Here is a 20,246-nt window from a genome sequence, read left to right as displayed (position 1 = left end):
TTGTGACTTTAAAGATTTTATTTGATCAAAATCTTCCCTCGTTTCCAAAATAAAATAAAATAAAATAAATCTTTCCTAAGTGCGCACGTCTTATTCTTCCTTTTGCATGATTACTGTATGACCATGAATGAGCAGAGATCACTACTATTTCAATATTTTGTCACTTTCGAGATATAATAATATGATCAAAATCTTCCCTAACGCTAAAAATGTTGTTAAATTACCCGACCTTTCCTGCATGTGACAATTAATCATTTTCGTTTGTTAGACAAATACAAAAATTATAGGTTATCTGTTGCCTCAATATAATCGTGAAAAAGAATCTCACTCTTCTATTATATACGCAAATTTACATCATATATCTAGTGCGAATACTGTTAGTTGTAACTGATAGATAGACAAGTTAAACCTTAGGTATAGATTAACCAGAGTCAATTAAATTTAGGAAAGCTCAAAGGGTTGATGTGCGTGTACTTTCATAGTATTGGGATATTTTACGTTAGCCTACGATTGAAGTAGGTGGCCTAGGAAAAGCTATGGATCGATCACGAGCCAGCTCTAGTAATTGATATGTAATTGAAGGGTCTTTCATATTCTCACAAAGAGGATCTAGACAAGATCTTCATTCTTTAATTATAACTGATTTTTTTTTTACTTTTTTCTTAATTTGTGATGAAAAGCATTATCTAGTTGGGTAGTTGCAATTATCAATAGTGCTAAAAAATCGTAATTGGATTCCATTTGAAGAATTTTAGAGATTTTCACATCTTATTCGTTTATTGTATATTGTGTGGTTATAAATTATTTTAAAATTTTTTATTTCAAATTAAACACAAATAGCATCTGACGAAAGTTGACCGCACTTTATACGATGAACAGATAAAATATAAAAATTCCTAAAATCCTCACCAAAAGGATCCGAGACTATCCTCATTCCTCATCCCAAAAATCCAAATGTGAGGGATGTGTTTTAACCAACAGGATCCTTTCTGGATCCTTGTTGTGAGAATTATGAAGATTAGTGAATCGTGTCTATTTATAGTATATCGTGCGGATAATTTTTTATCAAATACTGTTTGTATTTTATTTTAAATAAAAAATTTTAAATAGTATTTAATCATATAATATACAATGAATAAAGATAAATCACAAATTCTAAAATCCTTACAAAAAGAATTCAACAGAGATCCGGATTCGTGTTTACCATGCATATGGTAAAAGTACAACAAATGATTGAAAGGTCAAAACAAAAATCAGAATTGGTGACTGGTGACTGACTGACTGACTGACTGTCTGAGTAAATCTGTTCTCATTCTATATTATATATATATACACGCACACAGTAAAAGTGTCTTAACAAGAAGCTGCGCGAAATTGATCTTTACCCTAGGAGCTGGAGATAAAAAGACAAGGAATAATAATGTTTAAGTTCACATGTTGTGCATTTGTGTAGCAAGAGTATTGCGTGCATGGCATGTACAAATGAAAAAGAGAGTTCACATGCTTGAAGCTGTAGAGAACAATGGGTCCATAACTCTATATATACACATATATACAGGTCATTTATTCAAAAAAATTCCCATTTTTAGGTAAAAGTATAGATTAGTTATGAGATTCACTTTACATTGAACTTTAACAATTCGAATCGTTTATTTTGTAAATCTCGATTCATAAATCATGCATCCTTGCAAAAATTCAATTCAATCTAAATCATTTGCTTATTTAATTATCTTGATGAAATTTCAATATATTTTAAAGAATAAAGTGTTCGTCATTTTTTTTTAACTCAATTAAATATCTTAAATATTTCTGATTTAGCTAATATTTTAGATAAACGATCTATAAAATGCAACCTGAAAAATAAATAGTTCAAATGTTTTGCGAAATCGACTCTTTACCCTTGGAGGTGGAGATAAAAGACAAGCAATAATAATGCTTAAGTTCACATGTTCATTTATGTAGCAAGAGTATTGCATGTGCATGGCATGCACAGGTGAAAAAGGGCGTTCACATGCATGAAGCTGTAGAGAACAATGGGTCCATAGGTCTATATATATCTGTGTGTGTAAATATGTTAATGTGATCCTGTCTATCATTGACCACTGATCAGATGTCACATCAAGTATCAGTTTTGATATATATCATGTATTGATGCGTATATGGGGAAAAAGAATAGGAAGGAGAAAAAAGTTTATCAAGCTGCAGAAATACAAGGTTCTAATTGGACAGGAGGAACATTGGCAGAAGCCCTCAAGTATTACCGTATTAGAACTTCAATTACTGAGTTATAGCTAAATCCATATTTCCAACGTTCTGGGTTAACTGTTTACGAGCATCTTCAACATTTCCAAGCTAATGTTTAGTTAGATTTGTCTTTTAATGAGTACAACGTACATTATCATATCCTAGTCACTTTTACTATGTTTATCTCTACTTTTGCAGTTGTAGATGAGCTTTCATTTCATATCATACATTACAAATATATCAATTTTGTCTATTAACTATTATCATTTTTTTTTTTGGAAGACTTTAACTATTATCTTTTGCTCCACGATATCAACATAATATCAATAATATAGATGACTGTTGAGTATGATCTGTACTTAATAGTTAAAGAGGGATGGACAAAGTTGACGAATTAGTTACAAAGTATAGGGTAAAGTGATGCTTAATGTATTATTTGATAGCATTTTGATAAATAAGTCTTTTGAATTTTCCATTATCTATGTACTTGGGTTTGGATTTGCATGAGCTTTGAGAGATTGAGATTCAAAGCACATAGTTAGTACTGGGTATTTACCTCACAACCAATATAAGTTTGATAACCAAACCAGAAGAGAGTATAACTTTAAGAGAAAAATCATTCCATAACAGGCAACTTGTTTTAACCCAATTTTGTTGAAATTTCCCCATCGATTGTATTTCAGGAAAAAAAAAATTTTAAATATCCTAACTCCACTCCAACTAATACTGAGACCTTTTGTGATAAAACCTCATAGCTGATGAATGTGCTAATGGTAATGAACAAGTTGGGGACATTATTGATGTCGTTGGAAGTGGACATTTGGGCCGTCTCTCTGATAATTTGACATGGTATCAGAGCAGAGAGTGGGCCAGTAATGCCATGATGTAGGATGAGTTCCCTTGGCTCCAAGCAGTTGTCGATGTGTGGGTACTTAGCCTGTACTGCCATGTGATGGGTGGGTCTCCTTGGCCTCGCGTGTTGGGAGAGTCCTCTTGGCTCCATGTGGTTGTCAATGTGTGGATCTCCAACATGCGACTCACAAATTGGGTCCCAAGTGAGGGAGTGTGTTGAAATATCCCACATTAACCATATCTTTGAAAAAAAAAGAGTTTAAATATCCTAACCTCACTCCAACTAATACCGAGAGATTTTATGATAAAATTTCACACCTGTCAGGATTGTGCAAGTAATCATTAATAAGTTAGGGAAAATATCGATGCGGCTAGAAATGGACATTTGGAAGTGGGTCTTTGGTTCATCTCTCTGATAATTTGACAAATTTAATGTATTATGTTATCAAATTTATCAGTACAAACAAGACATCATCGTTTGGATGCGTGATATAAACCAGTAGTTTGTCAACACATATCAAAGAGCAACAACATTATCCAAGGACACCGGTCGCATGTGTTGGAATGAATAATGAAAACAATAGAGCAATGGTGAGAACCAGCAGAGAGAAACACACCCTTGTATTTAAAGTTGTACCATGGTCCATTTTAAACGGGGATGAGGATCTTTTCCAGATCTTTTATTTGAAAATACATAGGTTCTTTATATTTTATTTGTTTATCGTATATTTTGCATTCAACTTTTTAAAAATATTATTTGTATTTAATTTCAATTAAAAAAATTCAATAACAGTACGATTTACGATGAACGAATAAAATGAATGGATCCTAGATCACAAAGTGGATCTGGATGAGATCTAAATCCTTTAAAAGGGATGGCATGATTGCTTTCCTTTAAATTTTTTTTTTCACATATGATTTTTTCTTATTCCCAATTATTATTTCTAATTTCCACTAACCACATTATTTTCATAATGTTTGTTTGTGCATCAAGTTAAGCTATTGTTGCAAAAGATTTATGTTCCTCAAGTGTATTTTGCCAGAGTAATCAAATAGATCTTATTATAGTTTTTTAAGAGAAAATTAGTATTCTAAGAAGTACACAAAATTATTCGCAGATGCACATTAAAATAGGCATTTGGCATTGCTTGATTTCCAACTTTAACCCTATTTTGTTTAATGAGGATCGCTATTTAGATGTTCTACAAAATAGTTGACACTAAAACTGTGACAGCCCGTCCTGAATTATTCGTACCGTAGGTGTGAAATGATGATTTTGCCCTTGGTGGGTATTTGTCATTTTGGGTGGTTGTTTTGTTGTTTGGCTGGCTGCATCTGGACCACACACACACCCTCATCCCCATCATCATATCCTGTGTACCATCCTCTGTCTCGAACACACACTCTCTCTCTCTCTCTCTCTCCTTCTCAAGTGTACGGATAAGCTTTCATTTAACCATTTCTGGCACGGATCAACGTCTAAAAGGTAAGATTCGAACTCCTTGCAACTTCTTGAGTTCATTTATACCATTTGTGAGACTTGAAACCTTCGAAAACCTTGAGAACCCTAACCCCAGATTTCATGCATTGTTCATGCACACATGATCGTGAAGTTTTTAGGAGTTTTTAAGGTCATAGGGAGCTTTAGAACACTCTCACAAAGCTCGGGGAAGAAAGTTGAAGTGTTTTGGATGTCGGGAAGCCCAGTTTCAATGAGTTGCAAGTTTGGCCGGAATATCGTGGGTTTTTCCGGCGAGATTCCTTTGGTTTTGGGTCCCCAAAGTGGTAAGGTTTTGTTCTACTCTTCGTAAGCTTCATTTTCATACAAAATTCGTATTTTGGTTGAAAAACGAGTGAGATTTGATGATTGGAAGTTTTTCCCAGTTTCCGGCGACGACGACGGAGTTCGGCGACTAGTCGAAGAAGAAAGGGGAATATTCCATTAAGATTAACGGAATATTCATGACAACAGTTAACGGCGTCAGGTTAGTTTTAATGGTATATTCTATTTTTTGGACGGAATATTCCCTAACGCCGTTAGGGTTACCACTAGGGGTGGAAAAAATTCCCGAAAATCCCGAACCGAACCGAAAAAATCCCGATCCCAAACCAAAAATTTCCCAAACCGAAATTCCCGAAATTTTCGGGATGCTATCCCGAACCAATCCCAAAATTTCGGTATGGGATTCGGGATTGGCTTCTCGATATTTCGGGAATCCCATACCAAACCGAAAATATATAATATTAATTATTATATATATTTATACATATATATATTATTCTTTTATAATTGATGCTAGTAGTTTCTAATTCATGCTCAGCAACCTAGAATGCCCTACACCTTGCATATTTTTCATGTTCTGTTTGATATTCATGTGGATTTTATTATTGCTGCTGCCATGGCTGATGATTTCAGAAGGCTTGATTCTTTTGTCTCTCAACAGATTGCAAAAAGAGTTTAATTAATTTGAATTTTGACTATGATAAAAAGAGTCAAGCATGCCAGTGTTCAATTAAATGGTAGTGTGAATGAAATGAAATTCCTAGTTCATAAATGTGTTCTTGAATTATATATTTGAAGAACAATTCATAATTTCATATTTCAATTTGGGATTCCCGATTTGTCCCAAAATCCCGAAAATATTTCGGGATTCCCGAAATTTGGGATTCCCGAAAATTTGGTTTGGGATTGGTCTTCAAATTCTCGTCCTGAAAAATTTCGGTTTGGGATTCGGGATACTAGTGTCGGTATGGTATCCCATACCGAACCACCCCTAGTTACCACACGTGTGCCAGGCACGTGCCCGCGTGTAGGTGGTCGGAAAATTATTTTAAAAATATGGGGATGTTCGTGAGGTTGAGTAGATCACGTTGGTATATCCAAACATCCCATTTGAGTATTGTATGAGAAGTTATTACCTAGTTTTGGTTATGTGCTTTAAATTGACGTTTTTATAGTTGTTTCGCATATAGGTGAAACCTATCCTGAGGACGAGCGCAGTCACTCGAGGCAAGGGGGTTATGACCCTTCCACATATCAGTGAGTGAGCTTTTGGTTTTCCGTATATACCTATATACTTGTGGTTTTTCCCAGAAAATGGAATGGAATGTTTATATGTTTTAAATGCCATGCTTAGTGTGTACCTATTTATTTATGCATGAGTAGTTGCATATATGTATGTTTGGTGCTGTGGACGCACAGGTAAGTGTCAGGTAAGTTATAGTTTATAGTTGTGACGTAGTAGTTATGTGATATGCATGGAAAGCTCATAATCTACACTCCCGGTGTTAGTGCTCCCACCCAGAGTAGGGCACAGTTCTTCACGTGATGTTCACCTCCCACACCACACTCTCATCTTGGATCCAAGTTAGGTGCATAGTCCTGTCGTACAGACTATAGGTGGTTCTGACTCGTAGGTGACCCGCGATTATTCGTTCAGTCTTCACGTGATCGTAGCACTTAAGCATATTTATTTACACCCAGTCGTGTCGTACAGACAACTATAGGTGGTTCCGACTCGTGTGCAGGTATAGTTAGTGAGTTGGGATTTGAGCTCTAGATTCATCCGTATAAGTCACGTTAGGTGACTCCGGTTGACAGGTTACTTGCATTGATATATTACCTAGGTTACTTACCCTTTATGTGGAGGCATTCGACATGACATATTTTTGAACATGTTTTCGATATATGTGTATATTCTATTTTCTGGGAAACTATACAGGTTTTACGACGATGGGTTAGAACTTTTGGTAATGAAATGATTTTGAAAAGCTTTGTTTTTTCCCACTCACACTTTCTGTTTTGCGCCCATCCAGGTTCTAGTTTGGATTGCTCTTTTGGTGGCTTACGAGGAATCCGCAGCATATCTGACAGATTATCACCAGTGTAGGACCACCTCTGGGTGTGTTTAGTTAGTATTCTTCTTCTGGACTGCACTTAGGCTTTTTGTGCTCTGAATATTGTTTGTCACACTTACACTTGCACTTGTACGTTAACTACATGGTTTGGTAGTTTGGTTTTTATTTATTCGTACTTTTATCATTATATTTTGCTTCCGCACTGTGCATATGGCTACGTCACCCTCACGTGACGGCCAGCATGCCTTGATTTTGGTCCGGGTGTGTCAGTTTGGTATCAGAGCATAGGTTTAGCAGTCCTGCATATTTTGTGAGTGTTCTAATTGTTTTAGTGTCTTCTGTTAGAACTATGCCGCCTCGTAGGGAACCACATCGCTCTGCTGAGCTTAGTTTCCCTGATGTAGCTAAACTGGGGGAAATTATTGCTACCGCTATTCAGTTGGCGCTTCGCCCTCCCCAGAAGACTCATCTGGAGACTGCATAATTTGAAGCTGGATAAGTTTGAGGGCCACAAGGGTTTTGAGGGAGTTGAGCGGTGGCTTGACCATATTGAAAAGACTTTTCAAGTGTTGCATAATCAGGGGAATCTTCCCGTTGAAAAGTGGGTAGAGACGACCTCTTAGTTCTTAGGTAAGGAATCGTCATCTTGGTGGGAACAAGAGGTCCATCGTTTAACCCCAAAGGAAAGGGCTGACTGGGAAGTGTTTAAGCAATTATTTAGGAAAAGGTTTGTGCCTCCTGAGTACATTGATCGTAAGAAGTAAGAATTTACCGAGTTGAGGCAAGGGAAATTGATGGCGAACGAGTATTAGAGGAGGTTCACTGATTTATCTCGTTATTATTCAGAGGTTGCTACTAATCCGGGTGAGATGCTTCGTCGTTTTCGATTGGGTACTAAGAAGAAGTGGCGTTCTATGGCAACCACTACTCATTGCGACTCTTATGAGGAGTTCTATGAGATTCTATTGAGGATTAAGGATTTTGAGAATATGCCTAGCGAGAGTGAGAAAGAAGAAAAAGATGGCAATCAGAGGAAAGATGACAAAGACAACGGTCAGGCATCTTTAGAACCTCGCAAAACCCAGAGTTTTAAGCGAGGTGAGACTAGTTCCAGTTCTTTTAGCGGAGGTTTTAGTGCCACTGGTCAGGGAAGAGGTGGTAGATTTTCTGGGGGGGTCCTAGAGGCCAGAGACAGTGCGATACTGGTAGAGGAAGAGCTCCGTTATGTTGCAGATGTAACAATCGGCATTTTGGAGAGTAGGAGAAGCAGCAATGGTTGTTTCACTTGTGGGCAGATGGGACATAGAGCTGCAAATTGTCCCTATAGTTAGCAGAGGCCCTAGCAGTCTTTCTTACCACCACTTGCGCCGATCCAGCAGGTTCTAGGGCCTGGTAGTTTCGTGCAAATGGGTCATGGAGGTGCCTACTATTATCAGGGTGATGCCGTTCCTTATGCTCAAGGACAGTATCCGTATCCCCAAGATCCTTATTCTCAGAGTGGGTATCCTCAGTACTCCAGAGGTTATATGTCGTATCCTCCCATTCCAACAGGTGGATCTCAGTGGTACCAGGGAGGACAGCCTTAGCAGGGAGAGATTGCTACTAGTAGTGCGGGATCTTCAAGGTAATCTAGTCAGCCTAGTCAGAGGCGTAATGTGTAGGGTTGAGGTGGTCAGACTAGTAGAGGTCGTGGTGGACGACAGCAGACCCAGGGGCGCATCCACAATATATCTTTGCAAGATGCTCAGAATAATCGTGACTTGATTATGGGTACGTTAAATATTCTTGGTTATTTTGCTAGAGTATTGATTGATTGTGGTGCTACACATTCTGTTATTTCTCATACATTTGCTCAAGTGATGCAACCTCACCCTACACCTGTAGGGTATGATTTAGAGTTTGCTATGCCTAGAGGGGAAAAATGTTATGTCGATTGTGTGTATCTAGGATGTCCAGTGATGGTGGAGGATGTTGATATGCCAGCTGACCTTATCCCGTTAAATATTGTTGATTTTGATGTGATTTTGGCCACATATTGGTTGCACCATAATCGTGCCAATATTGATTGTTACGGGAAAACAGTTACCTTCCATTATCCTGGATTACCTGTGGTTACTTTTGTGGATGAGCAGAGTGGGGTGAGACATGGCGTTATTTCTGCTATGCGAGCAAAAAGGTTGTTATCAAAAGGTTGCCAGGGATACTTAGCCCATGTAGTGTTGAACGATGTTGCTCCTAATAATGTGGAGGACGTAAGGGTGGTTAGGCATTTTCCTGATGTTTTCCCTGACAATTTACCTAGATTGCTGCCAGACCGAGATGTGGAGTTTACCATTGATTTGCTTCTAGGTACTAATCCTATATCCTTAACTCCTTATCGAATGGCTCCTGCTGAGTTGAGGGAATTGAAAATCCAGTTGCAGGAATTAGTGGATAAAGGTTTTATTCAGCCTAGTACTTCACCCTGGGGAGCTCTAGTGTTGTTTGTAAGGAAGAAAGACGGGACTTTGAGGATATGCATTGATTACCCGTAATTGAATCGGGTAACAATTAAAAACCCTTATCCATTGTCGCGTATAGATGATTTGTTTGATCCGCTTTGAGGTGCTTGTGTATTTTCCAAGATTGATTTGAGGTCTGGTTATTATCAGTTGAAGATCAGTAGTGAGGATGTCCCTAAGATAGCTTTCAGGACTCGTTATGGTCATTACGAGTTTCTGGTAATGCCATTTGGATTGACGAATGCACCAGCAGCTTTTATGGATTTGATGAACCGAGTATTCCAGCCGTATTTGGATAGGTTTGTCATTGTCTTTATTGACGATATCCTGGTATACTCTAAGTCTAAATCTGAGCATGTTCGACATCTTAGTTTGGTGTTGAAAAGGTTGAGGGAACACCAACTGTATGCTAAATTTAGCAAATGCCAATTTTGGTTAGATCAAGTGGCATTTTTGGGACACGTCATATCTGCTCAAGGTATTTTGGTGGATCCTTAAAAGGTTGCAGTAGTGGAGAATTGGGAGCAACCACGAACCGTCACTGAGGTGATGAGTTTTCTTGGCTTAGCAGGATATTACCGATAGTTTGTAAATGATTTTTCCGTGATTGCTTTACCACTGACGAGGTTAACGAGGAAATATGTTAAATTTAAGTGGGATGATAATTGTGATCAAAGTTTCCAGCAATTGAAGTATGGTCTTACTCATGCACCTGTTTTGGCATTCCCGAATGATAGTGGTAATTTCGAAGTCTATAGTGATGCTTCCTTAAATGGTCTGGGATGTGTGTTGATGCAACATGGTAGGGTGATTGCTTATGCTTCACGCCAATTAAAACCTCATGAGTTGAATTACCCTACACATGATTTGGAGTTAGCGGCCATTATCTTTGCTTTGAAGATGTGGAGACATTATCTTTATGGAGAAAATTGTAAAATCTTTACGGATCATAAGAGTCATTTTGGGTGGTTGTTTTGTTGTTTGGCTGGCTGCATCTGGACCACACACAGACCCTCATCCCCATCATCATCTCCTATGTACCATCCTCTGTCTCGAACACACTCTCTCTCTCTCTCTCTTTCTCAAGTATACGAATGAGCTTCCATTCAACCATTTCTGGCACAAATCAACGTCTAGAAGGTAAGATTCGAACTCTTTGCAAGTTGCTGAGTTCATTTATTCCATTTGTGAGACTTGAAACCTTCGAAAACCTCAAGAACCCTAACCCCATATTTCATGCACTGTTCATGCACACATGATCATGAAGATTTTAGGAGTTTTTAAGGTCATATGGAGCTTTAGAACACTCTCACGAAGATCGGGGAAGAAAGTTGAATTGTTTTGGACGTCAGGAAGCCCAGTTTCAGTGAGTTGCAGGTTTGGCCGGAATATCGTGGGTTTTTCTGATGAGATTCCGTTGGTTTTGGGTCCCCAAAGTGGTAAGCTTTTGTTCTACTCTTCATAAGCTTCATTTTCATACAAAATTCGTGAATTTTGGTTGAGAAACGAGTGAGATTTAACGATTGGATGTTTTTCCCAGTTTTCGACGACGACGACGGAGTCCAGCGACTAACCGGAGAAGAAAGGGGAATATTCCGTTAAGATTAACGGAATATTCATAACGGCAGTTAACGGCGTCAGGTTAGTTTCAATGGTATATTCTATTTTTTGGATGGAATATTCCCTAACGCCGTTAGGGTTACCACATGTGTGCCAGGCACGTGCCCGCACATGGCCGGCGTGTGGCAGCGTATGGGTGGTCAAAAAATTATTTTAAAAATATGGGGATGTTCGTGAGGTTGAGTAGATTACGTTGGTATATCTAAACATCCCATTTGAGCATTGTATGAGAAGTTATTACCTAGTTTTGGTTATGTGCTTTAAATTGACGTTTTTATAGTTGTTTCGCATATAGGTGAGACCTATCCTGAGGACGAGCGCAGTCACTCGAGGCAAGGGGGTTACGACCCTTACACATATCAGTGAGTGGGCTTTTGGTTTTCCGTATATACTTATATACTTGTGGTTTTTCCCAAAAAATGAAATGGAATGTTTACATGTTTTAAATGCCATGCTTAGTGTGTGCCTATTTATTTGTGCATGAGTAGTTGCATATATGTATGTTTGGTGCTGCGGACGCACAGGTAAGTGTCGGGTAAGTTATAGTTTATAGTTGCGACGTAGTAGTTATGTGATATGCATAAACAGCTCATGACCTACACCCCCGGTGTTGGTGCTTCTGCCCAGAGTAAGGCACAGTCCTTTACGTGATGTTCACCTCCCGCACCACACGTTTATCTTGGATCCAAGTTAGGTGCATAGTCCTGTTGTAGAGACCAATATAGGTGGTTCCGACTCGTAGGTGACCTGCGATTATTCGTCCAGTCTTCAAGTGATCATAGCACTTGAGCGTATTTATTTACACCCAGTCCTATTATACAGACCACTATAGGTGGTTCCGACTCGTGTGCAGGTATAGTTAGTGAGTTGGGATTTGAGCTCTAAATTCAGCCATATAGGTCACGTTAGGTGACTCCGGCTGACAGGTTACTTGCCTTGATTGACATTACTTGGGTTGCTTACATTTTATGTGGAGGCATTCGACATGGCATATTTTTTAAAATGTTTTCGATATATGTGTATATTCTATTTTCTGGGAAATTATACAGGTTTTACGGCGAGGGGTTAAAACTTTTGATAATGAAATGATTTTGAAAAGCTTTGTTTTTGCCCACTCACACTTTCTGTTTTGCGCCCCTCCAGGTTCTAGTTTGGATTGCTCTTTTGGTGGCTTACGAGGAATCCACGACATATCTGACAGATTATCACCAATGTAGGACCACCTCTAAGTGTGTTTAGTTAGTATTCTTCTTCTGGACTGCACTTAGGCTTTCTGTGCTCTGAATATTGTTTGTCACACTTACACTTGCACTTGTACGTTAACTACATTGTTTGGTAGTTTTGTTTTTATTTATTCGTACTTTTATTCTTATATTTTGCTTCCGCACTGTGCACATGGTTACGTCACCCTTATGTGACGGCCAGCACGCCTTGATTTCAATCGGGGTGTGTCATAAACGTAGTTTTGTTTTAAAATTTATGTTGTAACTTTAATTCATTAGAATACAATAAAAAAGAAATATTACAAATGTCAGGAAGTCCTACTTAAACTTGTTTTAGAGGGAGTTTGAATACGGTATTTATGGATACATAGATAGCGCATTTACATGTTTTGCCTACAGTTTAAAGGCAGAAGAAAAAGGCAAAAGAAATGTGGCCATAGGAAGTTTCTCAAATAATGCGAATCATGGATCATGAATTCATCAATTGAAAGAGTTTCATACATATTTTTTCTCAACTCACACTGATAATTTTTTTTTTTTTTGTAAAATACAATACAAACTACATTTCTTCTCTAAACTATACTAAAAGAAGGCGAGAAGGTTAAACGAGAAAGTCCTAATACATTTTCTTTTGCATAAATACATTAGGTTAATTGCCTATTAGAGTGCATGCTCCAATCCCCATGCATTTGAGTTCAAATTCTCTTTCATGTAAATTAGAGTACTATTGAAAGCCAAAAGAAAAACAACAATGAACTACTTGAACAAAATGTGTTAATAGGACCCATATAGTGAAGAAAATTGCAAGACTCATTAATTTTTAAAATTAAAAAATGCTACTCGTACTACTTATTTGTATAATCTCTCTAATAGAGATGAGACTCACATTCGTTAGCAGACTCTATCTCTATTAGACCATCTCCAACCCTTGGGATAAAACTTAAAAATCTAAGCCAGAAAATTTTAAGTCATAACTCAGAAACTGTTTTTCTCCTCCAACCCTTGACCGTCTCCAACCCTTGGGCTAAAAGCCAAATTTTTTAGCTCGGAAAATTTAGCTTTTAGCCCAGAAACAGCTTTTTTGCTCCAACCTTTTTGACCTAAAATTTTAGCCATAGATTATTAAAGAATGAACTTAGACTAATTTTTCTTAAATTTACTTTTAAAAATTTTTTTTTATGTAAACTATCATAAATTAATTTTATGAACATTTTAATCTAAAAATATATAAATTCCGATAAATATTGAAAAATCACTAAATTAATACATGAAACTCATGAAACACTATGGAAGAATATGAAAATCATGATAGAGATGTATAAACACAAAATACATAAAACACACAAGACACATGTGAAGCACATACAAACCACATGTGAAGGACATACAAAACACATCATAGAGATGAAGCACACACAGAACACATGTGAAACACATGACACACACGAAACACATACAAAACACATGATAGAAAATACAGAACACATGTGAAACACAATGTGTCCACTCATCTGATCTTAGGACTTCCCTTTTCTCTTTGCTTCCTTTTGCTTATCTCTTCCCAAGGGCCTTGCAAAAAAAGAGTTGGGGTCATTTCATTGACACCTTCATCTCTGGCATTTGTTGGTGTAGCTTCATGTTGAAATAATCTTCCCATTGTTGGTCCGCATCGGTTCCCCACCTCGGACAATCCTTGAGGACGTCCCAAGCATGTTGCAACTTAAAAACTTGATTTTTTTGGTGTTACTCTTGTCTTGTAAATTTCCATTGTTTTGTCACCCTATGCAAAAAATACAAAAAATAAATAGTTGCAAAATAATATTATGTACATGACAAATAAAATATCAACAAAAAAACTCACAATTTCTATGGCGCTTTTTCCACTAGCCATGCTAACCACGGCTCTCTCCAAGCTTCCATTGTGACATCCCACATCGCTCAGGGGAGTGATCCTTATATGTATATTCCCATCCCTACCTAGCACGAGGCCTTTTGGGAGCTCATTGGCTTCGGGTTCCATGGGAACTCCGAAGTTAAGCGAGTAGCGCGCAAAAGCATTCCCAGGATGGGTGACCCATTGGGAAGTTCTCGTATGAGTTCCCAGAAACAAAACCGTGAAGGCGTGGTTGGGGCTCAAAGCGGACAATATCGTACTGCGGTGGAGTCGGGCCCGGGAAGTGGTCCCGCCCGGGCGGGGATGTGACAATTTGGTATCAGAGCCTAACCCTGGCCGTGGTGTGCCGACGAGGACGTCGGGCCCCTAAGGGGGGTGGATTGTGACATCCCATATCGCCCAGGGGAGTGATCCTTATATGTATATTCCCATCCTTACCTAGCACGAGGCCTTTTGAGAGCTCATTGGCTTCGGGTTCCATGGGAACTCCGAAGTTAAGCGTGTAGCGCGCGAGAGCATTCCCAGGATGGGTAACCCATCGGGAAGTTCTCGTGTGAGTTCCCAAAAACAAAACCGTGAAGGCGTGGTTGGGGTCCAAAGCGAACAATATCGTGCTGCGATGGAGTCGGGCTCGGGAAGTGGTCCCGCCTGGGCCGAGATGTGACATCCCTTCCATAAAGTGCATGCTTTGTTGATAGTTTTCCACCAATCCTAAACACCACCACCTTCCCTCCCGCCGCCATTGCAGTTTTCATGAAACTTTTCAATGATTTTATCCCACAAAACCTTTTTTATTTTGATTCGCGCCAACTGGACCATCTTCACTAACAAAAACTCATGCCAAGCATAAGGCAACATCTTCCTCACATGTCCAATTACGACCTCTAATATGCTCTCTTGCCATCTTGAAAAATTTGGAAATGGAAAGAAATGGTAGAAAGAAAAATTGGAAGAATTGTAGGAGAAAAGTGAGTTTTGTGTGGATGTTTGAACAAATACATAGGTATTTATAGAGTTTTTTTTGGTGAATTTTGAGTTAAATAATTTTTTTTAATTATTTTAGCCATTGGATTTAAATTTGGGTCGTTAGATCTTTTTTTTTTTTACCGTTAGATTTTATTATATTCAATTTCAGCCGTTACATTCAATGTATTTTAAAATAACATTTAAAAAAAAATTGAATATGGATCGTTGGATCAACCAACGATCCAAAAATGTCAGCCGTTGGGGTCATAATGGTGGTCGACAACGACCCTGACATTGGATCCTACCTTGTCGGGCGCTGAAGGCGTCAACCCGCATGGGGCGAGTTGAGTTTGTGACTGGGCTGAGATTGGGCTGGGCTTGGGCGAATCCACGCACATGTGGGCTAAATCTTGGGGGGAATTTGGCTTGGATATAGCTTTTAGCATTAATAAATTGGGTAATTTAGCCTCTAGCTCAGGGTTAGGTTTGGTCTCATGGCTTAAAATTTTAGCCCAAGATTATTGAATAATATTTTAGCCTAATTTTTTTTTCTGTAACTTTTTTGAAAATAAAATTTATGTAGATTATCCTAATTTAAAAATATTTAAATTCCGATAAGTAATTAAAAATCATATAAATGCATAGGTATTTATAAAGTTTCAAGTTGAATTTGATTTAAATAATTTTCTTAAATTATTTTAGACGGTATATTTAATTTTGGCCGTTAAATCTTTTCTTTTTTTATCATTAGATTTGATCTCATTTGATCATAGTCGTTAGATTATAAGTAAAAAACAAAAAAATGTTTGAAATATGGCAGTTTGGCGGGTTTAGAATAATTTAAGTCAAACTTAAATCCTAAGGGAAATTTAGCCTAGGGATATATTTTCTCTCAAACGTTTATTTTAGCCCAATGATTGAAGATGGTATGGGAGGCATTTAAAGCTTACAGGTGAACTATAAAATAAATTAATAAAAAAGAAAAAAAAAAAAAAAAAAACACTCGAACAATGCATGCAGCAAGCAAATCATTCTCACACGTAACCTAAGTCGTAAGTACTGCAGATAGTGTTGTTTTCACCTGCGGAGTCCACTCGGATTCGAATCCTCTCCTTTCAAACCAAACCCCACTGTCTGTCTCCATTCGGAAAACCAAGGAAAAAAAAATTAAAAAAATCCAACAATCCTTTCACTCTCACCTCCATGTTCCAATATCCGACATTTTCCCGCACACTCGAAACAAAACCTAAGAAATCCCCGCACTTTCCCACCCATTTTCTCTCATTTTCCCATTAACCAAACAGCACATGTTTATCTTCTCAGGCTATATGCAGAGCCTAAACCACCCATTCCACTTCAAATCCTCAAAAACCCAGCAAAACCCAGAAACCAAAAACTGAAAATGTTTCAAAATTTCCCACTCACCCACTAAAATCTCCATACTTTCTCTCCCATTTTCCCACTCTTTCCCACAAACCGAACATGCATTATTTCCTTCTCTCCCTTCTCCTCCCCCTCCTCCTCCTCCTCCCCCTCTGTATCTCCTCGCTCACCGAGCTCCCTGCTCTCATGGCAATGAAGGCCTCTCTGGACCCACGAAACCAATTCTTGACGTCATGGACGCCGCACGCGGACCCCTGCGGCGGCGCTTTTGAAGGCGTGGCTTGCAACGAGCAGGGCCGTGTGACTAATATCTCTCTGCAAGGGAAGGGTCTTTGGGGCCAGATTCCCCCAGCTGTTGGCGGCCTGAGGAACCTCACTGGGCTGTACCTTCACTTCAATGCTTTGACTGGGAAGATCCCAAAGCAGATTGCTGATTTGAACCAGCTTGCCGATTTGTACCTCAATGTGAACAATCTGTCTGGTGCAATTCCTCGTGAGATTGGTAAAATGCCCAATTTGCAAGGTGGGTTTTTGGTTTTTTGTTGAAAATTTGAAGTTTTGTGCTTATTTGAGATTGAATGTTCACATTTTTGTTGACAAGACGATATTTTAAACTACTATTATTTACGGAGAGTGAGATTCGAACTTGGCCACAAGGGTGCTTGTGTGAGATTGAATGTTCACATTAGTAGTGTTAATTATTTATTTTAACAAGCGATATTCTAAACTACACTCCAATTTACGATGAGTGAGATTCGAAGTGCAAGAGTGCTTGTGTGGGATTAAATGTCTAAGAATTTCTTGTTCTGCCCTTTTTTTGTAAAGAAAACGTAAAGCTTTTTGATAAATGCATAAAGAGGCACTGAAGGCTTTTCTGCTTTGCATCTCATGTGGTGAAAAGTGGCTGCATTGAAAGCTTTTGCTCACCGAATTATTGCGTATGGATTTCTGGGTTTTTTTTTTTAATCCCTGAAATTTATTGGTTGAAATTGGTGCATTGATCAATTTATATTTCTTAAATTTTTATACTGGTTTAGGTTTGATCTGGTTTCTCATTTACATTTACCTGGTCAATTCTATCAAAGTTCAGCTTCTTAGATTAAAGTAAAGTAAAAACTGGATGCAGTTAAAAGCTTTAATTTTGTAAGTTGTAATTTAAATTTTTTCCTAGATGATATAATGTGCAATAAACTTTGGAGGTTTCGTTAACTTTAATGATTTTCTTTTCTGTATTCAAGAAATGAACTTAAACAGTCCGGCGATCTAGCTAAAAAATGGAGGGAGGACAAGAAACAGGTTTTATTGTTTTCTAAAGGTTTTATTTATTTGGTGCTATGGCTGTGCTACTCTGTTAGTCATACATTTTCTAATACGAAGATCTCTAGTTCAAATTCCCGCTCTCGTTTCCCCTTGATCTAAGTATTTTCGAATTTATTTACTATTTCTGAAAGACGGTTTATCTGTAGTTTGATACTGCAAGGAGAATCTACAGAAGCTATTTTTTCCGAGACCTCTTTGAATAAATGAATTGCTTTGTCCAACGAATCTTTATTCGAAATGATTCTATAGTTTGAATAGCATCGAAGTCTCAGGGCTATTGGTAACTTGGTGATTAAACATATTATTTCAACCTGAGTTTCTCTTTGTGTGGACTTTGCAGTTTTGCAGTTGTGTTACAACAAGTTGACTGGGGGAATACCTACAGAATTAGGGCAGCTTAAAAGGCTTAGTGTTCTTGCAGTGCAATCCAATCAGTTAACGGGGGCAATTCCTGCAAGTTTGGGTGAGTTGGGGACGCTAACAAGGTTGGATTTGAGCTTTAATAGCTTTTTTGGTCCTATTCCAGCAAAATTATCTGATGCTTCTATGCTAGAAGTCCTTGATGTTCGAAGCAATACTCTCTCAGGAAATATACCTCCAGGTAAAATGTTGTTTGTTTTCTTTCTGCGGTTTTCTCTGTAAGAATTATAATTTGACCCTTTTGCATTTTCGAATGAAAATACAGCTCTAAAGAGACTTAATGAAGGATTCCAATACGAAAACAACCCGAACTTATGTGGGGTTGGGTTTTCTGGTTTAGAACCATGCACAGCTACTGCTCGGAACCCAAACATGCCACAACCATTTGAACCTAGTAACTTTTCTGGAAAAGGTCTTCCAGACTCATCTACTCCAAAAGAAATCCCCGAGACAGCAAATATTCATTCCAATTGTAGCCAAACCCACTGTTCAGAAGCATCAAATTCCCCAGAAATTGGTTTAGTCTTTGGGGTGATTGGAGTTGTTGTTGCTTTAACAGTATCTGGGCTCTTCTTGTTCTGCTGGTATCGTCGACAAAAGCAGAAGATTGGGAGTACTTTTGACTCTTCTGATAGCAGGCTTAGTACTGACCAAGCAAAGGAAGTTCACAAGAAGAGTGTGTCTCCTCTCATCAATCTGGAGTATTCTAACGGGTGGGATCCATTGGCTAGAGGCAGCAGTGGGTACTCTCAAGAAGTTCTTGAGAGTTTTATGATAAATTTAGAAGAAGTGGAACGTGCAACTCAAAGCTTTTCGGAAGTCAATCTGTTGCGGAAGGGTAATTTTTCTGCCATCTATAAGGGGATCCTAAGAGACGGATCAGTTGTTACTATAAACTGCATTAGCAAGACAAGCTGTAAGCCCGACGAAGCTGAATTTTTGAAGGGGTTGAAGATATTGACATCATTAAAACATGAGAATCTTGTTAGGTTGAGAGGCTTTTGCTGCTCAAAAGGCAGGGGAGAGTGGTTTCTTATCTATGATTTTATCCCAAATGAAAGTCTGTTACAGTATCTCGATATTAAGGATGGCAGTGCCGAGGCTCTTGAATGGTCAACCAGAGTATCTATAATCAATGGGATCGCTAAAGGTCAGTGTATATCTTGCCAATGAAGCTGCTGTCAATGTTCTTTCTTTATTTTGTTTTTTTCGTTCTTCTAATACTTTGGAGACTGCCAACTCATGTACAAGTAGTGAATTTGACATTTATATACTGTACTGTGAAATTTACTTGGCATATGCTGAAGTTTCCCTTTTAATTTTTTGGATATGCTGAATATTTGATATATTTTGGAGGCAGGTATTGGATATTTGCATGGAAATGCAGGCAATAAACCTGCTATAGTTCATCAGACCATATCAGCTGAGAAGGTGCTTATTGACTCCCACTATAACCCCTTACTATCGGAATCGGGTTTGCACAAACTCCTAGCAGATGATATTGTCTTCTCCATGCTCAAAGTCAGTGCTGCCATGGGGTACCTGGCTCCCGAGTACACCACCACTGGTCGCTTCACTTCAAAGAGTGACATTTATGCATTTGGTATGATTGTGTTTCAACTCCTTTGTGGAAAACGTAAAATCACCCAGGTGACTCGCCAAGGTGCTGAGGCCGGCAGATTTGAAGATTTTATTGATGCAAACCTTGAGGGAAAGTTTTCGGAATCTGAGGCAAGTAAACTTGGAAGACTTGCTCTTCTTTGCACGCACGAGTCTCCCATTTACAGGCCACCAATAGAAAATGTGGTCAAAGAGCTCAGCGAGTTCAATTGCACTTAGAAGCTATTGTTTTACAATGTTTCCTTCTAAAACTCAACTCTGTAAAATTGTAAATGGAAGCAAACTTAACTCCTGGTATTGTATATTTGCATGCCACCCTTGATATTTACAAACTGCCTTTTTTCA

At 38.3% G+C, this 20,246-nt stretch overlaps 1 protein-coding gene across 1 annotated transcript; it reads left to right on the top strand.

The window, feature by feature from the left end:
• Positions 1-16,525: 16,525 nt before the first annotated feature.
• LOC103938521 (probable leucine-rich repeat receptor-like protein kinase At5g63930) lies at positions 16,526-20,246 on the top strand. Its single transcript, XM_048566865.1, has 4 exons — positions 16,526-17,064; positions 18,202-18,462; positions 18,547-19,431; positions 19,642-20,246. Exons 1-4 carry the CDS (start codon positions 16,641-16,643, stop codon positions 20,118-20,120), a joined length of 2,049 nt encoding a protein of 682 aa, XP_048422822.1. The 5' UTR covers positions 16,526-16,640; the 3' UTR covers positions 20,121-20,246.

The sequence above is a fragment of a genome, unplaced genomic scaffold (assembly GCF_019419815.1).
Source record: "Pyrus x bretschneideri cultivar Hongxiangsu unplaced genomic scaffold, Pyrus_bretschneideri_v1 Contig43, whole genome shotgun sequence".
NCBI classification, from domain to species: domain Eukaryota; kingdom Viridiplantae; phylum Streptophyta; class Magnoliopsida; order Rosales; family Rosaceae; genus Pyrus; species Pyrus x bretschneideri.
Note: the sequence above shows the minus strand (reverse complement) of the source record. Positions and strands in the feature narration are given on the sequence as shown.